The sequence below is a fragment of the Apostichopus japonicus genome, chromosome 3, assembly GCF_037975245.1.
Source record: "Apostichopus japonicus isolate 1M-3 chromosome 3, ASM3797524v1, whole genome shotgun sequence".
Taxonomy (NCBI): domain Eukaryota; kingdom Metazoa; phylum Echinodermata; class Holothuroidea; order Aspidochirotida; family Stichopodidae; genus Apostichopus; species Apostichopus japonicus.
Window position 1 is genome coordinate 9,871,363 of NC_092563.1, and position 18,094 is coordinate 9,889,456.

The following is an 18,094-nucleotide window of genomic DNA, read 5'->3' on the forward strand; positions in this document are numbered from 1 at the left end:
AAAAAATATTTCTCAAAGTGGAGCTGGACTTTCCCTTCACACCCTTCCCGCGGGCCGACAGTCCGTAAAGCTCAACAGATCAAACAAAAAAACAAAAAAAATCTGCTATATGTCTATCTATCACGCGACTAGTATCTGCCAATAATTTTAACTGTAGAGTGACGCCCCTCCCCTCCCAAAGAATGATGTATATTATGTTTCTTACGTAAATAACAAGATGTGTTACGCTTGCATACTCTCTACAAGCTTGACCATCCCCATCGGCCATCCCCCCCCCCCCCCTCTTACTTCCGAGAAAGTAAATGTTTATATAGGTCTACTATAGTTCTGACGTATGGAAATTTTGAATATAAATGCTTGTTCATGTAAGTCTCAAAAATCGCACCCTTACTCGTATACAAGCTCCCCTCCCTCCTCCCTCCCTCCTCCCTCCTCTCACAAGCAGAAAGCTTGTACGAGCATGCATGCATTGTCTTCATTGAAAAAGTTCCACATCTTTAGTATGAATGCATCACCACAAAGTGCATTGTTAGCTCAGTGGTTGACGCCGGTGCCTTCCAATCATAAGGTCCCGAGTTCGAGTCACTCCAAGATTAATGTATGTCGTCCAGTTACAGAGTTGTTGACAATTGACAATTCATAATCATGGACGTTAAATATGAATCTAAGAGACTGACTTCGGTCAGCTTGTGGCTTTGATAAGCCAATGAGGCTTCTTCGCGAGCTCCAGCTTTCAGGAGGATCTAAAATACATACATATATACAAACATACAAAGAAATTCTACTCACGGATAAATAAGAAACTTGGCAAGAGTATATGCTAACCCCCTCACTTTTTTAACTCGCAAAATTTTCGGTAGATCTTGAACTGAATCTTGAGATAAAACGGTCGCAATTTTAAGCGTCACATTTTTTCCACTACAACATCTACAATACTCAAATTTTTCTCGGAAGGCCCAAAGGTCCTGCGGGATTTCTGACCCACAATTTCTGATAGCTTCTTGTTACCCCCTCCACTGGTGTTGTCCCCTCCTATACGGTTCTGTCGAGAACTAAACACAAACAATGTCTATTGGCTGTCGGTCCGTTGACTAAACGCCTGATTTACTTAGGTTATGCATATTGCTCCATGACCTTTTATGGTAGGTCAGGGAAGATTGACTGTTGTTTTGCGCGAACTTCAAGAAAAGATTGTGTAGGCCTTACCAACACATATTTGGTCCAACTCTTACATTCAAATAATTAAGCAGGTCGGACAGAAGCCGAATGTCAATTTTTAAGCGAACGAAACATCACAAGACTATTATTGGTATCACTCAACTTAAAATTTGATTTCAAATCTTTAGAAACACGAAAATGTTACTGTGATTGTGAACGTAGGCCTAGGTCCGACTCCTAACGTTAAGACTTACCCCACTGTAGCCTGTTTAACATTAGGTTAGGCTAGACCCCCATTACAAGGGACCCTTGGCTACAGTGCCCATGTTGTGCATTATTGTAAAATATTATAGGCCTTACGTTAGGCAAATTAATGGATAAGCCTATTTTTGCATAACTGGAAGGATTCCTGAAAAGAGTAGGCCTAGCCTATCCAGTGGACCAGTACTAAGGACAGTGTTGCTAATTTCAAGGCCTAAGCTAGACCTAATCTATGCAGCAATCATAATCTAGCATTAGGCTAGGTTCAGTAGTAATGACAACCGTGTCAACCTAAGGTTGTTAATGTTGAGCTACTCTACAATTGGTATCTACATCATGAACAATGTGTTCTCGTTTTGGGGATAAACAAATAAAGTATGATAGGCCTACTGCACAAATTCCCAGTCCTAGGCTGGGCCATAGTGTAAAATGATTTCCTCCAGGCTCCAACTATTGATTGTGACATAAATGTTTACTTGAACTTTAATATGAATTATGACCTAGCTGAATAGATTTTCTATAACCAAAGAAAACGCCTTCCAAGAATTGCCAGAATTCTTTGCCAGTCGGAAATTGGGCCTGAGTTAGGCCTAGATACTTATTTCCTTTACTTAGGCCTAGGCATAATTTTGTGGTTGGCTGGAAGTTAAACCTATTTTCTGATTTCCATTTTGAATCTTTTATCATGTGTTTAGAAGGATATTCCCAATCGAAAATACATTTTTAATTAATGAAAGAAGTAACATGGTTCGGCATACTAATAGAATCCTGGTGAAAATTGCATGCAATCCCTACATTTCTGTGTTGATACTGAAAGATAAAATTTGCAGCAAAGTGAACTTGAAGCAAAGAAGCATTATGGCGTAGTTTACAGCAGAAAATGTTTCTTTTTCTGCCCTTTCACTTTAATGTTTCCACTAGGGTTGGGCGATAATTGCTTTTTACCGTCACGATAAATAGTTTAAAAAATATCGCGATATTTCGATAATTACGATAATTTTTCCTCTAACAGAATTAGCGTACATGTCAAGCTTTGACTGGACGGAGAAAGAGAGATATATGGAGGGAACATTTGAAGAGAATATCTGAGTTTGTTATGAACTGTTCCCTTGAAAATAAATATCCATGGATTTTTTGGGGGGGGGGGGAATTTATTGTATCATTTGCGTCAACAAATTTGTAATATTGACATTCCCGACTCTGGAACAAAAGCAACTTTCTTAATTACAGGTACTGATTCCAGTACATGCTCACTGAAAGAACTCCCAGTCGTCTGACATTAGACTTAAAAGAACACAAATAATTAGTTCTTCAATGCTTGTGGCCTACAACTCCAAAAAAAATAATTGACACTTAAACGTTGACAATATAGGCCTAGGTAGGCTAGCTTGTGTCACTTTCATTCTTGATAATATGGCGCACTAACCTGAAAACACGTTATACTTCCATTAGAATGGGCACTTGCAAAGTTGCAGTTGTAAGCTGTATAAGTTAACAGGCTTATTTTTAAAACATAACAGGGTTGGCATTTTCCCGGGAAAAACCTGTTTTTCCCACTAAGCGGTAAAAACCAGGTAAAAACCGGGAAAAACTGGTAAATACCGGTAAAAACCGCCTCCGTCTCGAAAACTAGTATTAATTGTCCGTAAAATGCAGGGTCATCAGTAGGCACGATATTGTTTCATGACAGGCATATTTTATTGAATATGGGAGTTTCTTAGCTTCATTTTGAGCTATTTTATCACATTCTTATTCTACTTTTTGTGGAAAAAAGAGTATTTTTCGTATTGCACATGTATAGTTATTCTGTCACGATCTCTTTAGCAGTATGCATTGCCTATTGCCCAAACCATTATAGGTCTACACTGGGACATTCACCCCTCCTAAATTCTTCAGGCCTATTATGTGGCATGAACAGCAGAGGATAGAACGAAGTGGCGAACCATGGCATCCAAAGCCTCAAAGGGACAAGGAACCATATAATAATATAATATTATGTGCTCAGACAGTTCATTCCATTAATACAGTGGGCAACAGTCTATTGAGGTGAACTTCAATCCAGGGGGCTCAATAGAAACTGCTTTGAAACTTTGTAAGGCACATGGGCCCAATTAAAGTATTAAACGCACAATGGCCCTATGGAGCCATTCACACAACCAAACTGTTTACCTTGATGCAAACATGGTCCAATTATTATACAACTTCATGCATGAGTGATTAAACACTTTGAGGTGGACAGGTGAGGTGATACTGGGCACTTCCTGTGTATAGGCTAACTGAAGAGGTAGGAGTATCAACAACACAAGTAACTGTTCCAATTGTTACTTATTCTCAAATTAGTTGATGTCACAACAGTCACTTAGTACAGTGCCTATAAGCAATATAAGCATAGTACAGTGCCTAGTTCGAAGTGTGAACAGAGTACAATTTATCGCAGACATGAAGTGATCGTTCTTGGATGTGAATCATCATTTGGATCTGAGCGGACTAATGTGGCATGTATAATATGACGAACCATAGCCCTAGGAGGCACCAACAGTTTGATACGAGTCCATTCTCTAGATAATGGAATTATGCATCTCGATAGGAAAATAAAGTTGGTTGATTTGAGCATCCAGTATATTATTTATTTGAATTATTTATAATAGTCTAATCGGTAAACTCACAAGTTATAGATCATAGCTGTTTTTTGGATGTAACCCAACCCCCTACCATAAGATGCCATTTTCTTGTAGATTCTATGCTCCTCCACAAGTTCCACATGAGTTTTTAGGAATTCTATATAATTTGAGGTTTTTCCCGGTTTTTCCCAGTTTTTCCCACTTATAGGTGGGAAAAACCTCCCGGTAAAAACCGGTAAAAAACTTGTTTTTACCGGGGCGGTAAAAACCGGCCAACCCTGAAACATAAACCCTGTTGTTTCAACGAAGCTGGGCAATTGGCACCTTTGTTACATAACAGAAACATACATTGTGCGAGTTAGTCACTAGTTTTGTCACACATCTTTTTGCCTCGTTTGATGCAATACTTGGCGCGAATTAATGCTTAAAACTTTTCCAGGTACTGCACATGTGACTCATATCGGTGAGACCCATATTGACTCCCCCCTCCATACAGTACAGTGCGTATAGTACCAGGGAGTTGTTCCATAAAAACTCCCTGGTAGTACACGTTAAAATTCAATAGTGACGTAAAGACTTTTAATACAGACCAATCACGAGGTCAAACACGCTCCACAGTCTTGTTGAAAGCTGTCAGAACAAAATAATAATACAGCTCTGTGTCTTGAATGTACAAACACATTATCACATACAGTAGTACTGTGTGGTTTATACAGGGTGGGTCGCTAACACCGTTCTCATTGTGTATATGTGTACGTAGCGAACATGTTGTAAAGGACGGCTTTGTTTCGAAGCACTTCAAAAGTCAGTAAATGAAGTTGATAAACTTTATTTCTTTTCAACTTTCTTAACCATGGAATGCTAGAATAACATTTACACATAAAACGGAGAAAGGATAATCGCATTTTTTTTCCACATTTATTTCAAATTTCTTTCACAAGAAATTATCGTCATTTGTTCAATCCTCAAAAAATATTGTCTTGAAAAAAAATTATCACAATAATAATAATTTCGATATATCCCCCAACTCTAGTTTCCACCATGGATTGGATAGGGTCCCAGCTTTGCATTTGGGTTTTTTGCACTGATATTTGTACTAAGTTATCACAGTTGTGATGATATACACCTTTTTGCCCAAATTGTGGGCCATTTATAGATATCAAGTAAAGAAAGTAAGCATCAATTTTTTGTACTATCAAAGTAATAAATCTTCTTGAAAACATTAATTGGACACATACATTCAGTAAGCAAATCCCTGACCTTTCAATACCTTAGTACCTTAAGTACTAAACTGAGTAAATTTGTACAGACCCATGCATTTTATTTGCACATTACTTTAAGCTAGCCCTCGGAAGCCTACAGTAGGCCCTTATAAGATTTTAATTGTCATGCAAACAATCCAACCCCATTTGGCGTGTTGCAAAAATATCTGGGTGATGACACTTCAAATTCATTGTTGATGATCAAATTTGGTCATGGACGGTGAGTTATGAAACTGATTCATTACTCAGAGAACTTGAGCACACCTCCTTCATCTTTTCTTCTTGATAAATTCAGAGACAATCTTCATCAACCAGTTTTCTTGAACTAAAAAGCTATTGTCCCACCTCTGCACATATTTTCTTTCAGAGTTCAGAACTTGATATCAAGATAGATATCGATCATGTCGTCCAGAAAAGTAACACCTAGAGGAATTATCCAAGGTGTCCTGGAAGCCAACTCAATCACCAAAAGTGCTGTGAACACTACCAGAACTCGGAGACGATCTCTACGAAGATCACTCGCAGAAGCAACTCCAGGAACATTGGTAGGTTTATCGTAAATCAATGCACTTGAATTTGTAGTCAGAGAGGATTTGAAAGATGCTTATTGGTCATGGTAAATGAGATTTTCTTATCAATTTAAAGCTTTGTAAAAGTATACTTGCAAGAACTTATTTCACATTTTTACTTTTTACTCTTGTTGGGAAAGTCCTCTCTACTTGTATGTACATATTTCCTTTTTACTGGTTTGAAGACACCACTAGTATCCATTACTCTCACACACATTCTCAGTGTCATATGTGTAGATCTATTATAAAGCAAGTGTGGCGTGGCAGACCTTAAAGCTAATTGTACATCATGGCATGCTCTTTGTTATTCTTTCTACCTTCTCCAATTCAAAACTAGTCTCTTCTCAATTTATCCACTTTGAAAGGATTGATGTTATTTTTGGAAAACTTATTCTGGTACTTTATATCATCCTAGATCAAAGGCGTCTTACAAACATCTTCAACAGCAAAGAAATCTCCAGCGAGAAACACTCGTGTCCTTCCGACACCTCCGTTATCTGCTATTCGGAAATCTTCGCGAATAGCTAGGTTGCAGTCATCAGGGAGCCAAGACCCAACCCCAAGAGGACTTATTCGTGGCTTACTCGCCTCTAGTTAGTTCTACTTTTATTCCCTTGGTATTGTGTAGATAGAAGAATAAACTTGACTTTGCTTTTTTGTTTTGTTGAATAGAAACAAGCTTCTTCAATCACAGGATAGTCTCCTCACCAATATCACCATTTGGATTATTTTATCACAAGCAAATTCTTTAGCTATTCTAGAAGTGCAGTGCAAATTTGATTCAAAATCTGGGTTATCCTCACAGGTAGGACCAGAGATTGTCTGAACATGGAAACAAACCTGGACTATTTCTTAGAATAGCTTTTGCCATTTCCTTGCCTGTACATAACATAATGTCTTTTACAGTACTATGAAATACAGTACAGTGTTGACGTGCCTTCACTTCATAATCTTTGGCAATGCAACAACTGTACAAAATACGCTTACTGTTTACTGTGCCAAAGAAATGTATTTCTTCATTTTATTTGATGTACTGGACTTAAGTGCTGATACATATACAGTATTGAACAATAATAATTGCTCAAACTAGAAATAAGTGCAAATGATCAAGTTTACACAAACTATTTTTATAAGATATATTTTATTTATGAGCTTCTGTAGGAATTACTTCAGGTCCAATGCTTACATATATAATATGCCAATTTTTCTCTACCTGCCCACCCTCCCCCCCCCCCCCCAAATACCACTATCCTGCAGAGCATTCTCTCTATCTTTTTATTTTTTGTCTATTCTTAGTTGATAGTTTTCTTCATTTAATTCTGATAAAAAAAATAAGAGGAAAAGCTTGTGCATATCAAGACATCTCTCATACCACAAATCATTTTTGTTAAGCTAACTGTGGTATGAATGTATCTTTACAGCTGCCCCTGAAACTCCAGCTGCTCATGTGGTAGTCCGGACAAGCACTGACAATGAATCAGAAACAGATGTTCAAAGGAATGCATACCAAGGAAGAATTGCAGAGTAAGATTATCTTTCTATCGATGACAATTTTTTTGCCAAATGTAGCGACCAATCTTTCAAAATTTGGCTGTTACTGATATGTGTTACCAAGTGTCTCAAATGAAAAACATAGTAAAAAAAATCTTAAATAAGCAACAAATCTCAAGCATCCTCTGAGCTGTTCCCAGTTTTCCTGTTGTTTGCATGGTACTTGGCTGAGGTTAAATATTGTACAAACTCTTGTTTCTTTTCTTTGACAGTTTGATATCACCTGATGTTGACACGCCTGAAGTCTTGAGTCAGGAGAGAAGAACTAAAGGTGGTATTAAAAGGCAAAGAGGAGTAGCTAACATCCCAAAAGATGCCTTCCAATCTGGGATTCATCAACGAATGCAAAAGGATGTAGCTGATGTTTCATCTTTCTCAGATTCTACTCTTCACAGCATACCAGAAGAATCAGAGGTGTATATTGGTTCTTCTTCTCCGTCACAAGTAATCTCTTGTGTTAAAGAAGGATTCAAATATCAATTTATTTAATCAGGCATGAGCTTTTCCACGAATTGCGGAATTCTGTGATTTCTTTTCTGACTTCGAGATTTACACCTCTCAATTTCTGTGAATTTCCAACAACAGCGTTTCCAACAACAGCGTTATGTTTTTCATTTCCTATGCTATACCCCAATTTTTTTTCTCTGGATTTTCATAATGTTCCCAAAATTATTGTAACAATATTTTCTTAAGTTTCCCATGATTTTCAATATTTTAGTATCATTAGAGTAGGGACAACTGAGGAGAAGTGTAGTGCTGTAGCTGCTGAATATATTATTCCAGATTAAAACTGACCATTGTGTACATTTTATGAACAGTGACTATTTAATTATGGGTGGCCATGATTGAAAGAATCAAGTAGGGTGAAAACGACAGGCTAGGCAATGTGGCTTCAGTGTGCACATTTTGAGTGTGAAAACTTTACTTTGAGTGTTTAAGTAAATTCAACATTCTTTATAAAATAGGCACCAAAATGTTGTCTTAAACCTCTAATTTCTCAGAGCTACTGGGGGTTTCGACCCCTGGATCCCAGCCCGGGCGTTGCCCTTGGTCCCCCCAAGGGCCCTAAGGTAGGCCCATGGACCCCACCTGTAACTGTGTTGCGCTGTGTGCTGACTGACGCCTTTGGCGTTAGTACAGTATCACCCATGAACTTCAGTGAATTTTTTATTACCCCAGGCTCATCCCTGTTTAATATGTTACTATATGTTTGTAAACAAATTAGATGTATCAGTTAATACCAGAATAATTTTCCAATATTATTATCCTTTTATATGACAGTATGTGCTGTTACAAAATTCCACAACTGATGATAAATTTCAGACATCAAATTCTTGGGAGATTAAGTAATTAACCCAGCAAAATTAAACTTTCAAAGCAGTCAACTATTCAAGTACAGTAGCATATATATGATGTGGTAATAGAATCTTAAATGTGTGCATATTAAATCCTACACATGCAAGAATAGGTTTAACAAAGTTTCAAATATACAGAACTTTGACCTCCACAATGTTTTTATGGGCCTCTCCAGTGAACCCTAACAAAGAAATATTTAAATAACAATCAACTGGATCTGCTTAAATGCAAATTCACATGGAGGAGCATACAAAACATAGCAACAGCAATGGCATACATAAGAACAACACTGAGTCTTATGAATGAATATATCTTACAATAGCTCTATGTTTGAATCCTTACCTATTTACTTCAATGTGAGAGTAATCACTGCAGGGTGGTACACTGATATTATAATATGTATTTGGCTTTGGTTAATTATCACCTTCAAAACTGTGCAATCCATTGTTTACTGTACAGTATATTGAGCCCTGTATCTATTCCTGACATACACTCCTAGCTCATCCATCTTTGTTTATCTCCAGGTTAGGCAAACAGGAAGGACAACGACGGCAAATGACGAGGATGTTTCATCCCAGGACGAGATGGAGGTGGAGATTGCATCTTTAGCTCAGTTAGCCACCCAACCTCAAACAGCAGGAGAACATGAAGAATTGGACATCTTGCAAGGTAAACTGACTCTTATCTAGTAGTTTCTGTAGTTTCATTTTATATCTTACTCCAAAGCCAAGCAAAGAAAATATTTCAGCACATGCTGAAGTAGAAGATTAGACAGTATTTCTCCTCTTGGCAAGCATAGTTCAAGTGCTGACCTATTTCATCTGTATTCAAGCCAATATTGCTCAAGATTTATAATTTCCGCTTTTTTTCCAATTTAAGGGACTGACAGAGATATTGGTGGAGTTTTACTATGAAACATGGTCATGGGGGATACTGGGAAAGTTCTAAAACATGGCTTTAACCCCTTCACTTTCTCCATTTTACTTTCATCATTGTAATAAACTGTACCTGTTAAACCCAGGAAAATAAACTGTATGACACAACCTTCGTAATCCAAATGTTCAGCTAAAGGTAGCATACGCCCGTTCAAAGCCCCATTGACTTACACACTAAATCACAAATGTAATGTGGTCTCTAAGTCTAGATAGAAGTTTTCACTAGCTAAACGCTACCCATCACTGGGTAGCTGACGAGTTGGCCTTTCATGGCACCATCAATTTTTTGTACCATGACCGTGCAGATTTTTTGCTATCCGAGCCAAAAGTTTTGCCACTTGTAAACAAACCTGTTCACAATTTTCATACGCTGCTCCTGGGAAGCCTAAAGGGGTCTAAAATTGCCTCAGTTGACCCATTTTTTTCACCAGATGTACGATTCATGCTCTTCAACATGCAAGCTACAAACAAGTAGATCATGATTTGATAACAGGTCAAAAAAGATGTTCTCGTGCAGCTTTTTGGCACTTTTCCTGAAGAAGAACAATCGGGCGGATGGATATTGACTCTAATAGGAGTATGCCACCTAAACATGAGTGATGTCAAGGTTGTTTTCAAGCATCAGGAAATTGGATAACAAACTCTATGGCAGGTTCAGTGGCATGTAGAGTAGCATACAAATAGAGAATCGATTACTCAAGTCTTTAGAGTCTGTTATATGACTGATAAATGTCTACAAAACCTGCCAGTTGGTTGTTGTTGTTGTTGTTGAGCCTGTGTATGGTTTATATGGGACTGTCTATATCAGGAAGAGGATACCTGATAAATATACAGAGTAGTACTGTTTTATGTCCTATTGCCAATAGTTTGTAGTGGGAGCCATAAGTGTGTAAGAAGCTTGTTAAAGTTATTTTTTATGTTCTCCAGACACATCTGCAGTCTCTTTGTCAAATATGTCCTTTGGTGAGGTAGCAGCAGCCAACACTATACAAGTTCATCAAGTGAGTGACCATCAATCCATGACCCAACCTGCTAGTGAGAACTCATCATCAACAGAGGAAGATGAGCCGTCGTCTGCCAAGAGACAGAGGACGCTAACAGAGAAGAACTCGGTGACAGCCGAGCAGCGGGGAACGACACAAGATGTTGTTAATAGGTCAGGTACCTCTGTCGTTCAAGATGGAGAAGGTACAGAGAGCCCTGCAGAAAGTGATGAGATGCTGGATATAAGTCAACCAGAGGCTGAAAACTTAGATGGAAATACCAGTGATGTTAGCCATACTAATGAAGACGAAGAACAAGATATGTAAGAACTTTAAACCATCCATTAATTCTGTCACAGCTAAAGCAATGGCAGATATATTAGGCAACTATAAGATCTCAAATTCCCTTTGTAGACCGTGTCTTATTATGTTTCAGTTTCTGCTTCTGTTTGGTAGGCAGAAGCAGGTAAGTCAAACATATGCCAATCACTGATGAGCCTGTGAAAGCAGCTTGACAGCAGCTTACATAAGGACGAGATATACTCTACATGTTACTTTGGTCTTGGAATGTTCATCTTAATCACTTAATTGATATTATTTTGCAACCTTTAGTAGTAGGTTTCCTACGGTTTGTTATATCTGTGAAATTGACACATTCTGTTTTTGTTACAGCTCAAGTATCTTTTCACCTATGGTAACCCCAAGTGCATTATTAGGTGGACGAAGAAAGACCCCGGCTGCCAAAACACCAGCTGCATATAAGAGCCAAGGGAGAAGGTGAGGTCTTTTCTTAATTTAAAGTAATGATAGCTGATTGATTATGATATCAAAGATGTTACACCGAGTCACAGCAGCCCAGTCACGATGGTATAGAATGCCCAACATGTTTGAAATGTAACTCCTATTTTTCTTATTTGCCATAATTTCGGAACATTTGTAGGAAACCGTCTACAAACTTTCATTCCATGAGATAAACTTTGCCTGACTATGTTTCTGTTATAATTTGACCACTCATTACTTAAGATATTCCATTTGTAACTTCTTCTTTTTTTCACAGAGCACAACCACCAGGTACACAGCGGACATTACCACGCAGAAGAAGATCTTTAAGGAAACCCCATGCACTCCCAATGAGTTTAACTAAGAGTATTTTCACCCATTTCAGCAATGGGAGTATCGCCAAAGGTGCATGGGAAGCTATTGAGGATTGGTGAGTGTTTGTTATTTTGTCAGTTGTCATCATATAATGTTTGGTCAGGCCTAGAGTTTCACAACTGTCATTACTAATTAAAAAATACCAGTTCATATATCTACAGCCTAAAAATAAAATTCACTCTGGCACTCTCCTTGAATTAATACCAAAGCAACATGTGTCTATACCTATAGGAAAGTGCTAGTGTTTTTTGGGGGGGGGTTTCTACTTGCAAACAGAGAATGCCGCTGACATTTAGCCAATAAATAACCCAACTGTCGAGGCCTGATGGTTTGTAACACTAAAACTGTTGAGTCCTGTAAGCATGTTATGAACATAAGAACAAACACACACAGAACAGCAGTTTCCATGCAGGTTCAAATTCATGTAAAATTGTCAACAGCACATGAAAATTGCTGTTAGAAAATATGTGAATAAATACATAACAGGTCATTTCAACAGCCAAACACTCTAAAACATGCCTCTCAATCCAGGGGGTATGGGGAGGGGAAGGGGGAGGGGGGTGTAGAATGATCAATAGTGCATAAGACGAAAGGTATTCACAGAGATTTAAAGGTGACCAGTAAAACCTCAAACTTTAGCATGCTAAGAATTCTGAACATTTCCAACGGTATTACTGTCCTGAAGTGTGACATCCTATAGATTATTGCTCAGACTCTGAGGATGTTCAAATAGATCAATTACTGTTAGTATAGTTAAATATTTCCTATGGAGGTTGTAGTAAGAGTAGTATTTGGGGATAAGAACTACTGGTGGCTGTTAAGGTCACATGATTATCATAACAGAGGGATGATGCTCTTTCACTTATCATGCCAGATAGAGACAGAAGTATCACACCAAAGTGATTACACTTGTCAAATTATTGATTACGTGGACAGTACTTAAATGTCGATATTTCTCTATAAAATATTGAAAATGAAAATCTATAAATAAGTCATTTTAAAGCGATAATAATTATTAATATTATAATACCCTTCAACTGAGCTGTGTAGTGATAATTTTTGCAGCTGTTGTCCAAGCATTTACTTGGACCTCATTGCTTACGCTATCTATCAAATCATACACATACACAATAAAATTGTAATATTAAACTGCAAAAGGTCACAGTGCATACTTTTTATAATTTGATTGCTAGTGTTACTGCACTCACCAATACCAGTATTATTCAACAATGATTCTAGTTGATTAAACTAACACAATCTACTTGTTTCACTCATAGCTAATTAGCCAGTAATCAACAATATAGTTTGATTACAATGAATTTGTCACTCAGATACTAGCATTAATATATGCTTAAACATGCAGTCCCTTACAAACACTGATTTGACTGCCAGCATTTCCTTGACACTTTGAAATAGAATTTAAAAATGTCAGCATGACTGTAATGGCATTATGCCTCTTCATATTATAGGGTCATTCCATGTCAAATTGTTGGACTAGCCATTATAACCTCTGAGAGAATCAAGTATCCTGAAGCAATAGTTTAGGAGCAATTTATCACAAATGGCACATGTTTCAGCGAAAAATACCAAAATTGAATATTTTGGCACTTTTAAGTTGACCTTACTCCACAAGACAATACTTTTATAGCCTAAATTGTTTATTTCCCATTTTTATGGGATAAAATCTATAGACTTCTGAAATAAGAAAGTAGTAGGATGTTTAACTGCTGAGAAGTCAGACTTCAAAAATCAAGAAAATGCCTCCGTGGCAACAAATTGCCAAATTTCAAAGTGTGATAAATTGGCCAAGTTTGAAGCAATGCAACTAAAACTCTCAGAATATGCTTATTTTATAGTAGTCCAAGCACACAATAAATTTGGTCATGTTTAGAAGAGGTCGAACCACAACATGCTCCAAATTCTGGTGACTTGATATGGAATGACCCTATATCATCTTCATATAGAGACCCAACGTGAGCACTCAACATTGCATTTAGTTACACTGCAACTACAGGTTTTGTTTAGGGGATGAAAATATCCATTGGCTTATTGTTCTATAGCAGATTTAGTATGTATAAATCTTCCATGGTCAGCGACTTTGAAATAAAGAAAGGTTTACTTTTGTTTAGTAATGAACTAATAGGATTGCACATGCCCACATTATACATACTTAAGCATAGCACAATTGTACAATCGTGCAAAAGTATTCTCTGTTACCTTCCTGGTGGCAAGTGAAATTTTTTACCTAAAAGGTAAGACAATAAATATCAGGCACTCCTTACCACTATAGACATCTGGCTGGAGAAATTGGGAGAATTCTTCATCCCACCATTTTGTTAACAATTAATGAAGCGCATTAATGTAATGAATGACCTTTGTTTCATTTGCAAACAAGTTTATCTCTAAGTTCATATTGCCCATTCGATGTAACTAGATTCGTTTTTGAGAAGAGTGGTAACTCAAAATGATGTTAGAAATATATGAAAGAAATACTTTATTGTAGCAGGTTATCTTGTTGGTCATTGTGTAAAATGGAATATATAACAGACTGACCTGATTGTAAATTTAAGTACAAGCAACTGGAAACAATAATAAAGCTTTAACTTTCATAGGTGTCAACAACCTTCAGCAAAATCATTTTGTAACTCAAACTGTTTCTATGTATACTTTTTCTATGTTTCTATGTAAAATGTATACTATCATGTATGGTGCAGCACTACTGCACATGTTCATTTAAGTATTCATACATAATAAGATGACTGCATCGTGTTCAATAAGGTCTTTCATTTTCCTATGGGAAGCCATATTGCTTAGCTGGTGGCATAGTTTTTACCAACATTCACAGAACATGCAGAATATGACTATGTTCATGTACTCGAAACCTTGGCTCTGTCGAAGTCCTCATTCGATGTCAAACTTCTCAAAACTCTACAATGATAGATTGTGTCTCATATCTGAATAAAACATTGTCTACTGTTTTCTTCTCTAGCACTGACAAGTTCCTGGAGCAGGTCACCAAAGACTTGGCACATTACAGTTCACATGCCAAGAGAAAAACCATCCACACCGAAGATGTAATACTGCTCATGAAAAGGTACAGCCATGCAACCAGTTTTATCATCTCTCAGTTATAGACCTCATGTCTTTAACTACTATTCATCCTCACAAACAACTATTAAGACAAGGAATTGACCCAAGACTAGCTAATTGCATGAATTGTTTCTCGTCTCCACAGACAAGGTCATGTGTCAGATATGCAGTCATTCTATGCATTGGTGGAGAAATATCTCTCTATGGAACAAAGACGTGAGTTAATTCCATGTGCCCTGGCTGGCGGAGGTACCAAACCAGACCTGTGATGAAGCCAAACTGCAGAGAAGTTATTTCCTATCTTCTCATAAACAGTATTTTGCTATCTTGGCAAGATGACACGTGCCTCGGCAACTCTGTCGTAGATCGTTCTCAATCTTAGAGATGTCACTCTCGATCCAGACAGTGAGATATATTGACACAGCTGATGCATTGATTCTACTCTGGACTGGATATCATCTCAGCTAGGCTCAGGATATGGCTACCTGTCACAGTGTAGCTCTGTAATGAACAAACCACTACCCACCCTATGCACTTTCCAGGGAGTTTTGCTTCTGCCAAGTATATAATGAAACAGTATCTTAACCAAGTTTGGACTCAAGCTCACATAATACATACATATAAGCTTACAAGTATGCTTTACATTGAGATGACTCTCTAAATGGTTTAACAAATATTTATAGTACCTTGTTCTGATACAACATCTGGATCTGGTGAGTGGAGTGCACTATCGTTTATTGTTCTCTTTGTTTAAGGGGGGGGAGGGGTATGGGGCCAGGCACATAATCCAGAAACATCCTTTAAAAATTATTGACAACTGCTCCATCTGCATTTGAGAACAATGATTAAAAATAAATATCTATATTCATTAGTTTTATGTCATATTATAGTACATGTTGTCTTCATTTCTTGAAGAGTGATAATGTGATTACAACCAATATTTTGAGAAGTTTCAGTTTACAAGTATCTCTAACGTGTATGTTGTGATTACGATAAAATGATTAAATTACTGGCGAGTAATGAATGCAACGCAACCCATAAGAATGCTACAACAGGCAGCTGTTTTGTAGTTTTAAACCCTTTTGTAGCAAGGAGGGTTATGAGAGTGAAAGATGTATGCTAGGTGAAAGTCGAGATCATAATATCAATCCTTAATTGATTTAATGTATTTCAGAATAATTTCACCTTTTCTGTCAGCAATCCAAACAAACAAATACACAGCACCGTACTAAATGGTTTGCTTATCTGATATACAGGTTAATAGATAGGAACCTTTCAGTTTAATCCCATTGCCCAGAATATTTTAGGAGTACAAACATGACTGTATTGTCTTGACTGTCCAAAATACAGTTAAGGCCTCTTTAGCTGGGTGCTGCTTTGAAACTAGCCACTAGCTCTTTCCTAGCCTCTGCAGTAGAATAATATTGCTGATCTTTTACACACATAAAGTGTGCCAATAATATGTAGGTAGTGTATACAGATTTACTATGTGGTTTTAGCATATGAGCCTTATGATGGGAATTATCAGTGCTAGAAACTAGTGAATAATTGATATTAAATATAAAGGTACTTCTCTTTAAGTTTGATCTGTGAACAAGCCACCTAGTGACATAGAATTTGGAGCACTGGCAACAAGCTCTCTCGAAGGATGACATCAATAGTTCAAGACCCGTAAGTTTTATACATAAGCATGTCAGTACAATGTTCTAGAAGGGAAGTGGTTCAAGTGAAGTTTGATGTATGGAAGATTTGTTCACAGTTGTGGTCAAAAGACGGAGAACAAAGTGTCATCTCTTTATAGTGCCTGTTGATCTGAAGACTTTGACAAACATTACAAGCTTCAAAACCAAGTTGCAAAGATTGGGTACTACTGTACAAGTAGCTCTGTGTACAGAAGAATCTTGACCATTCTGTGTAAGTTAAGTATTCCTTGCCACCTAAGTAATACAACTCTCATTTACGAAAAAACTTTCAGGGCAAACTTCAGGCCTATTAAAACATGGCTTACCCTAAGGGAGTGAGCAGTCCTACTAAACAAAATATATGATTAAAGGGTTTGAAGACTCGCGCACAAAGAAACGTCTCATGCCAGTAAGCTGACCTAGTTTCGAATGAGGTGTAACAGAAGTGTTAACACCACCATCGATCCCAGAAAATGCACACACAGCTTGCTATCGTCAGTATTTAGATACTAGTGTACAGTCAATACAAACAGCTATGGTCAATACCCACAACAGAGTGTACATTGCAGTGATGGACATCTCAGGTCTAGATAAAAGATAACAAGGTATCACGTTTCATTACTGTCTGCATTTTGTAGCAACAAAAAGAGAAAACTTCACTTGCGCGGCACGTGGTTTGGGCGAGTCTTCAATGCCTTTAAGTGGTTTAAATGGGGTGATTCAGTCTGAACTTTGCAGTGTTCTCTATGGGACAGGCATTCAAGGTCAACTATCCAATTGAAAGTACTCTGCAGGCCAAGAGCAGACGGTATCCTGGCCTCCTGGACCAGCTCTTCTCTGTTCCCTCCCTTCCTAAGAAGTCTGATTCACTTCAATCTTAAATATCAATCATAGGTTGAGTGCTACAATTGATTAACATATGTCCTTTTGCCATACCTACTCACTAATAATGAATGCAACAGGTACGAACACAGCAAGCTTGCCTAAGTTGCAAGGCTGTTCATAAATGCATAACTGCTCACATTATGATTAGGAATGAAACATTTGTTCTTAAATAACTTGACGTCATGGAGCACTGTTCAGTTGTAATGTGTGAAAACAACGGGAAATTTCCGTCGGCCGTATGGAAAGCCATTTTAACATTTAATCGGGAATTTCAGATATCTTAAAATGTTTCTTATTTTAGATATCTAAAATTCTATTTCAGATATCTAAAATTAAATTCGAGATATCTTAAATTTAATTCGAGATATCTGGAATTTTATTTCAGATATCTAAAATTGAATTCGAGATATCTAAAATAGATTTCGAGATATCTGAAATTCTAATTCAGATATCTGAAATTTAATTCGAGATATCTGAAATTGAATTCGAGATATCCGAAATTGAATTCGAGATATCTGAAATTCTATTTCAGATATCTGAAATTTAATTCGAGATATCTGAAATTGAATTCAAGATATCTGAAATT

The 18,094-nt window shown here is 37.3% G+C and overlaps 1 protein-coding gene across 1 annotated transcript; it reads left to right on the plus strand.

Annotated features, from left to right (window-relative positions):
• Positions 1–1,142: 1,142 nt before the first annotated feature.
• On the plus strand, positions 1,143–15,696 carry LOC139962730 (uncharacterized). Its single transcript, XM_071962982.1, has 11 exons — positions 1,143–1,309; positions 5,670–5,847; positions 6,287–6,464; positions 7,293–7,395; positions 7,635–7,836; positions 9,303–9,447; positions 10,641–11,019; positions 11,369–11,473; positions 11,754–11,906; positions 14,841–14,945; positions 15,087–15,696. Exons 2-11 carry the CDS (start codon positions 5,704–5,706, stop codon positions 15,208–15,210), a joined length of 1,638 nt encoding a protein of 545 aa, XP_071819083.1. The 5' UTR covers positions 1,143–1,309; positions 5,670–5,703; the 3' UTR covers positions 15,211–15,696.
• The last annotated feature ends 2,398 nt before the right edge of the window (positions 15,697–18,094 follow it).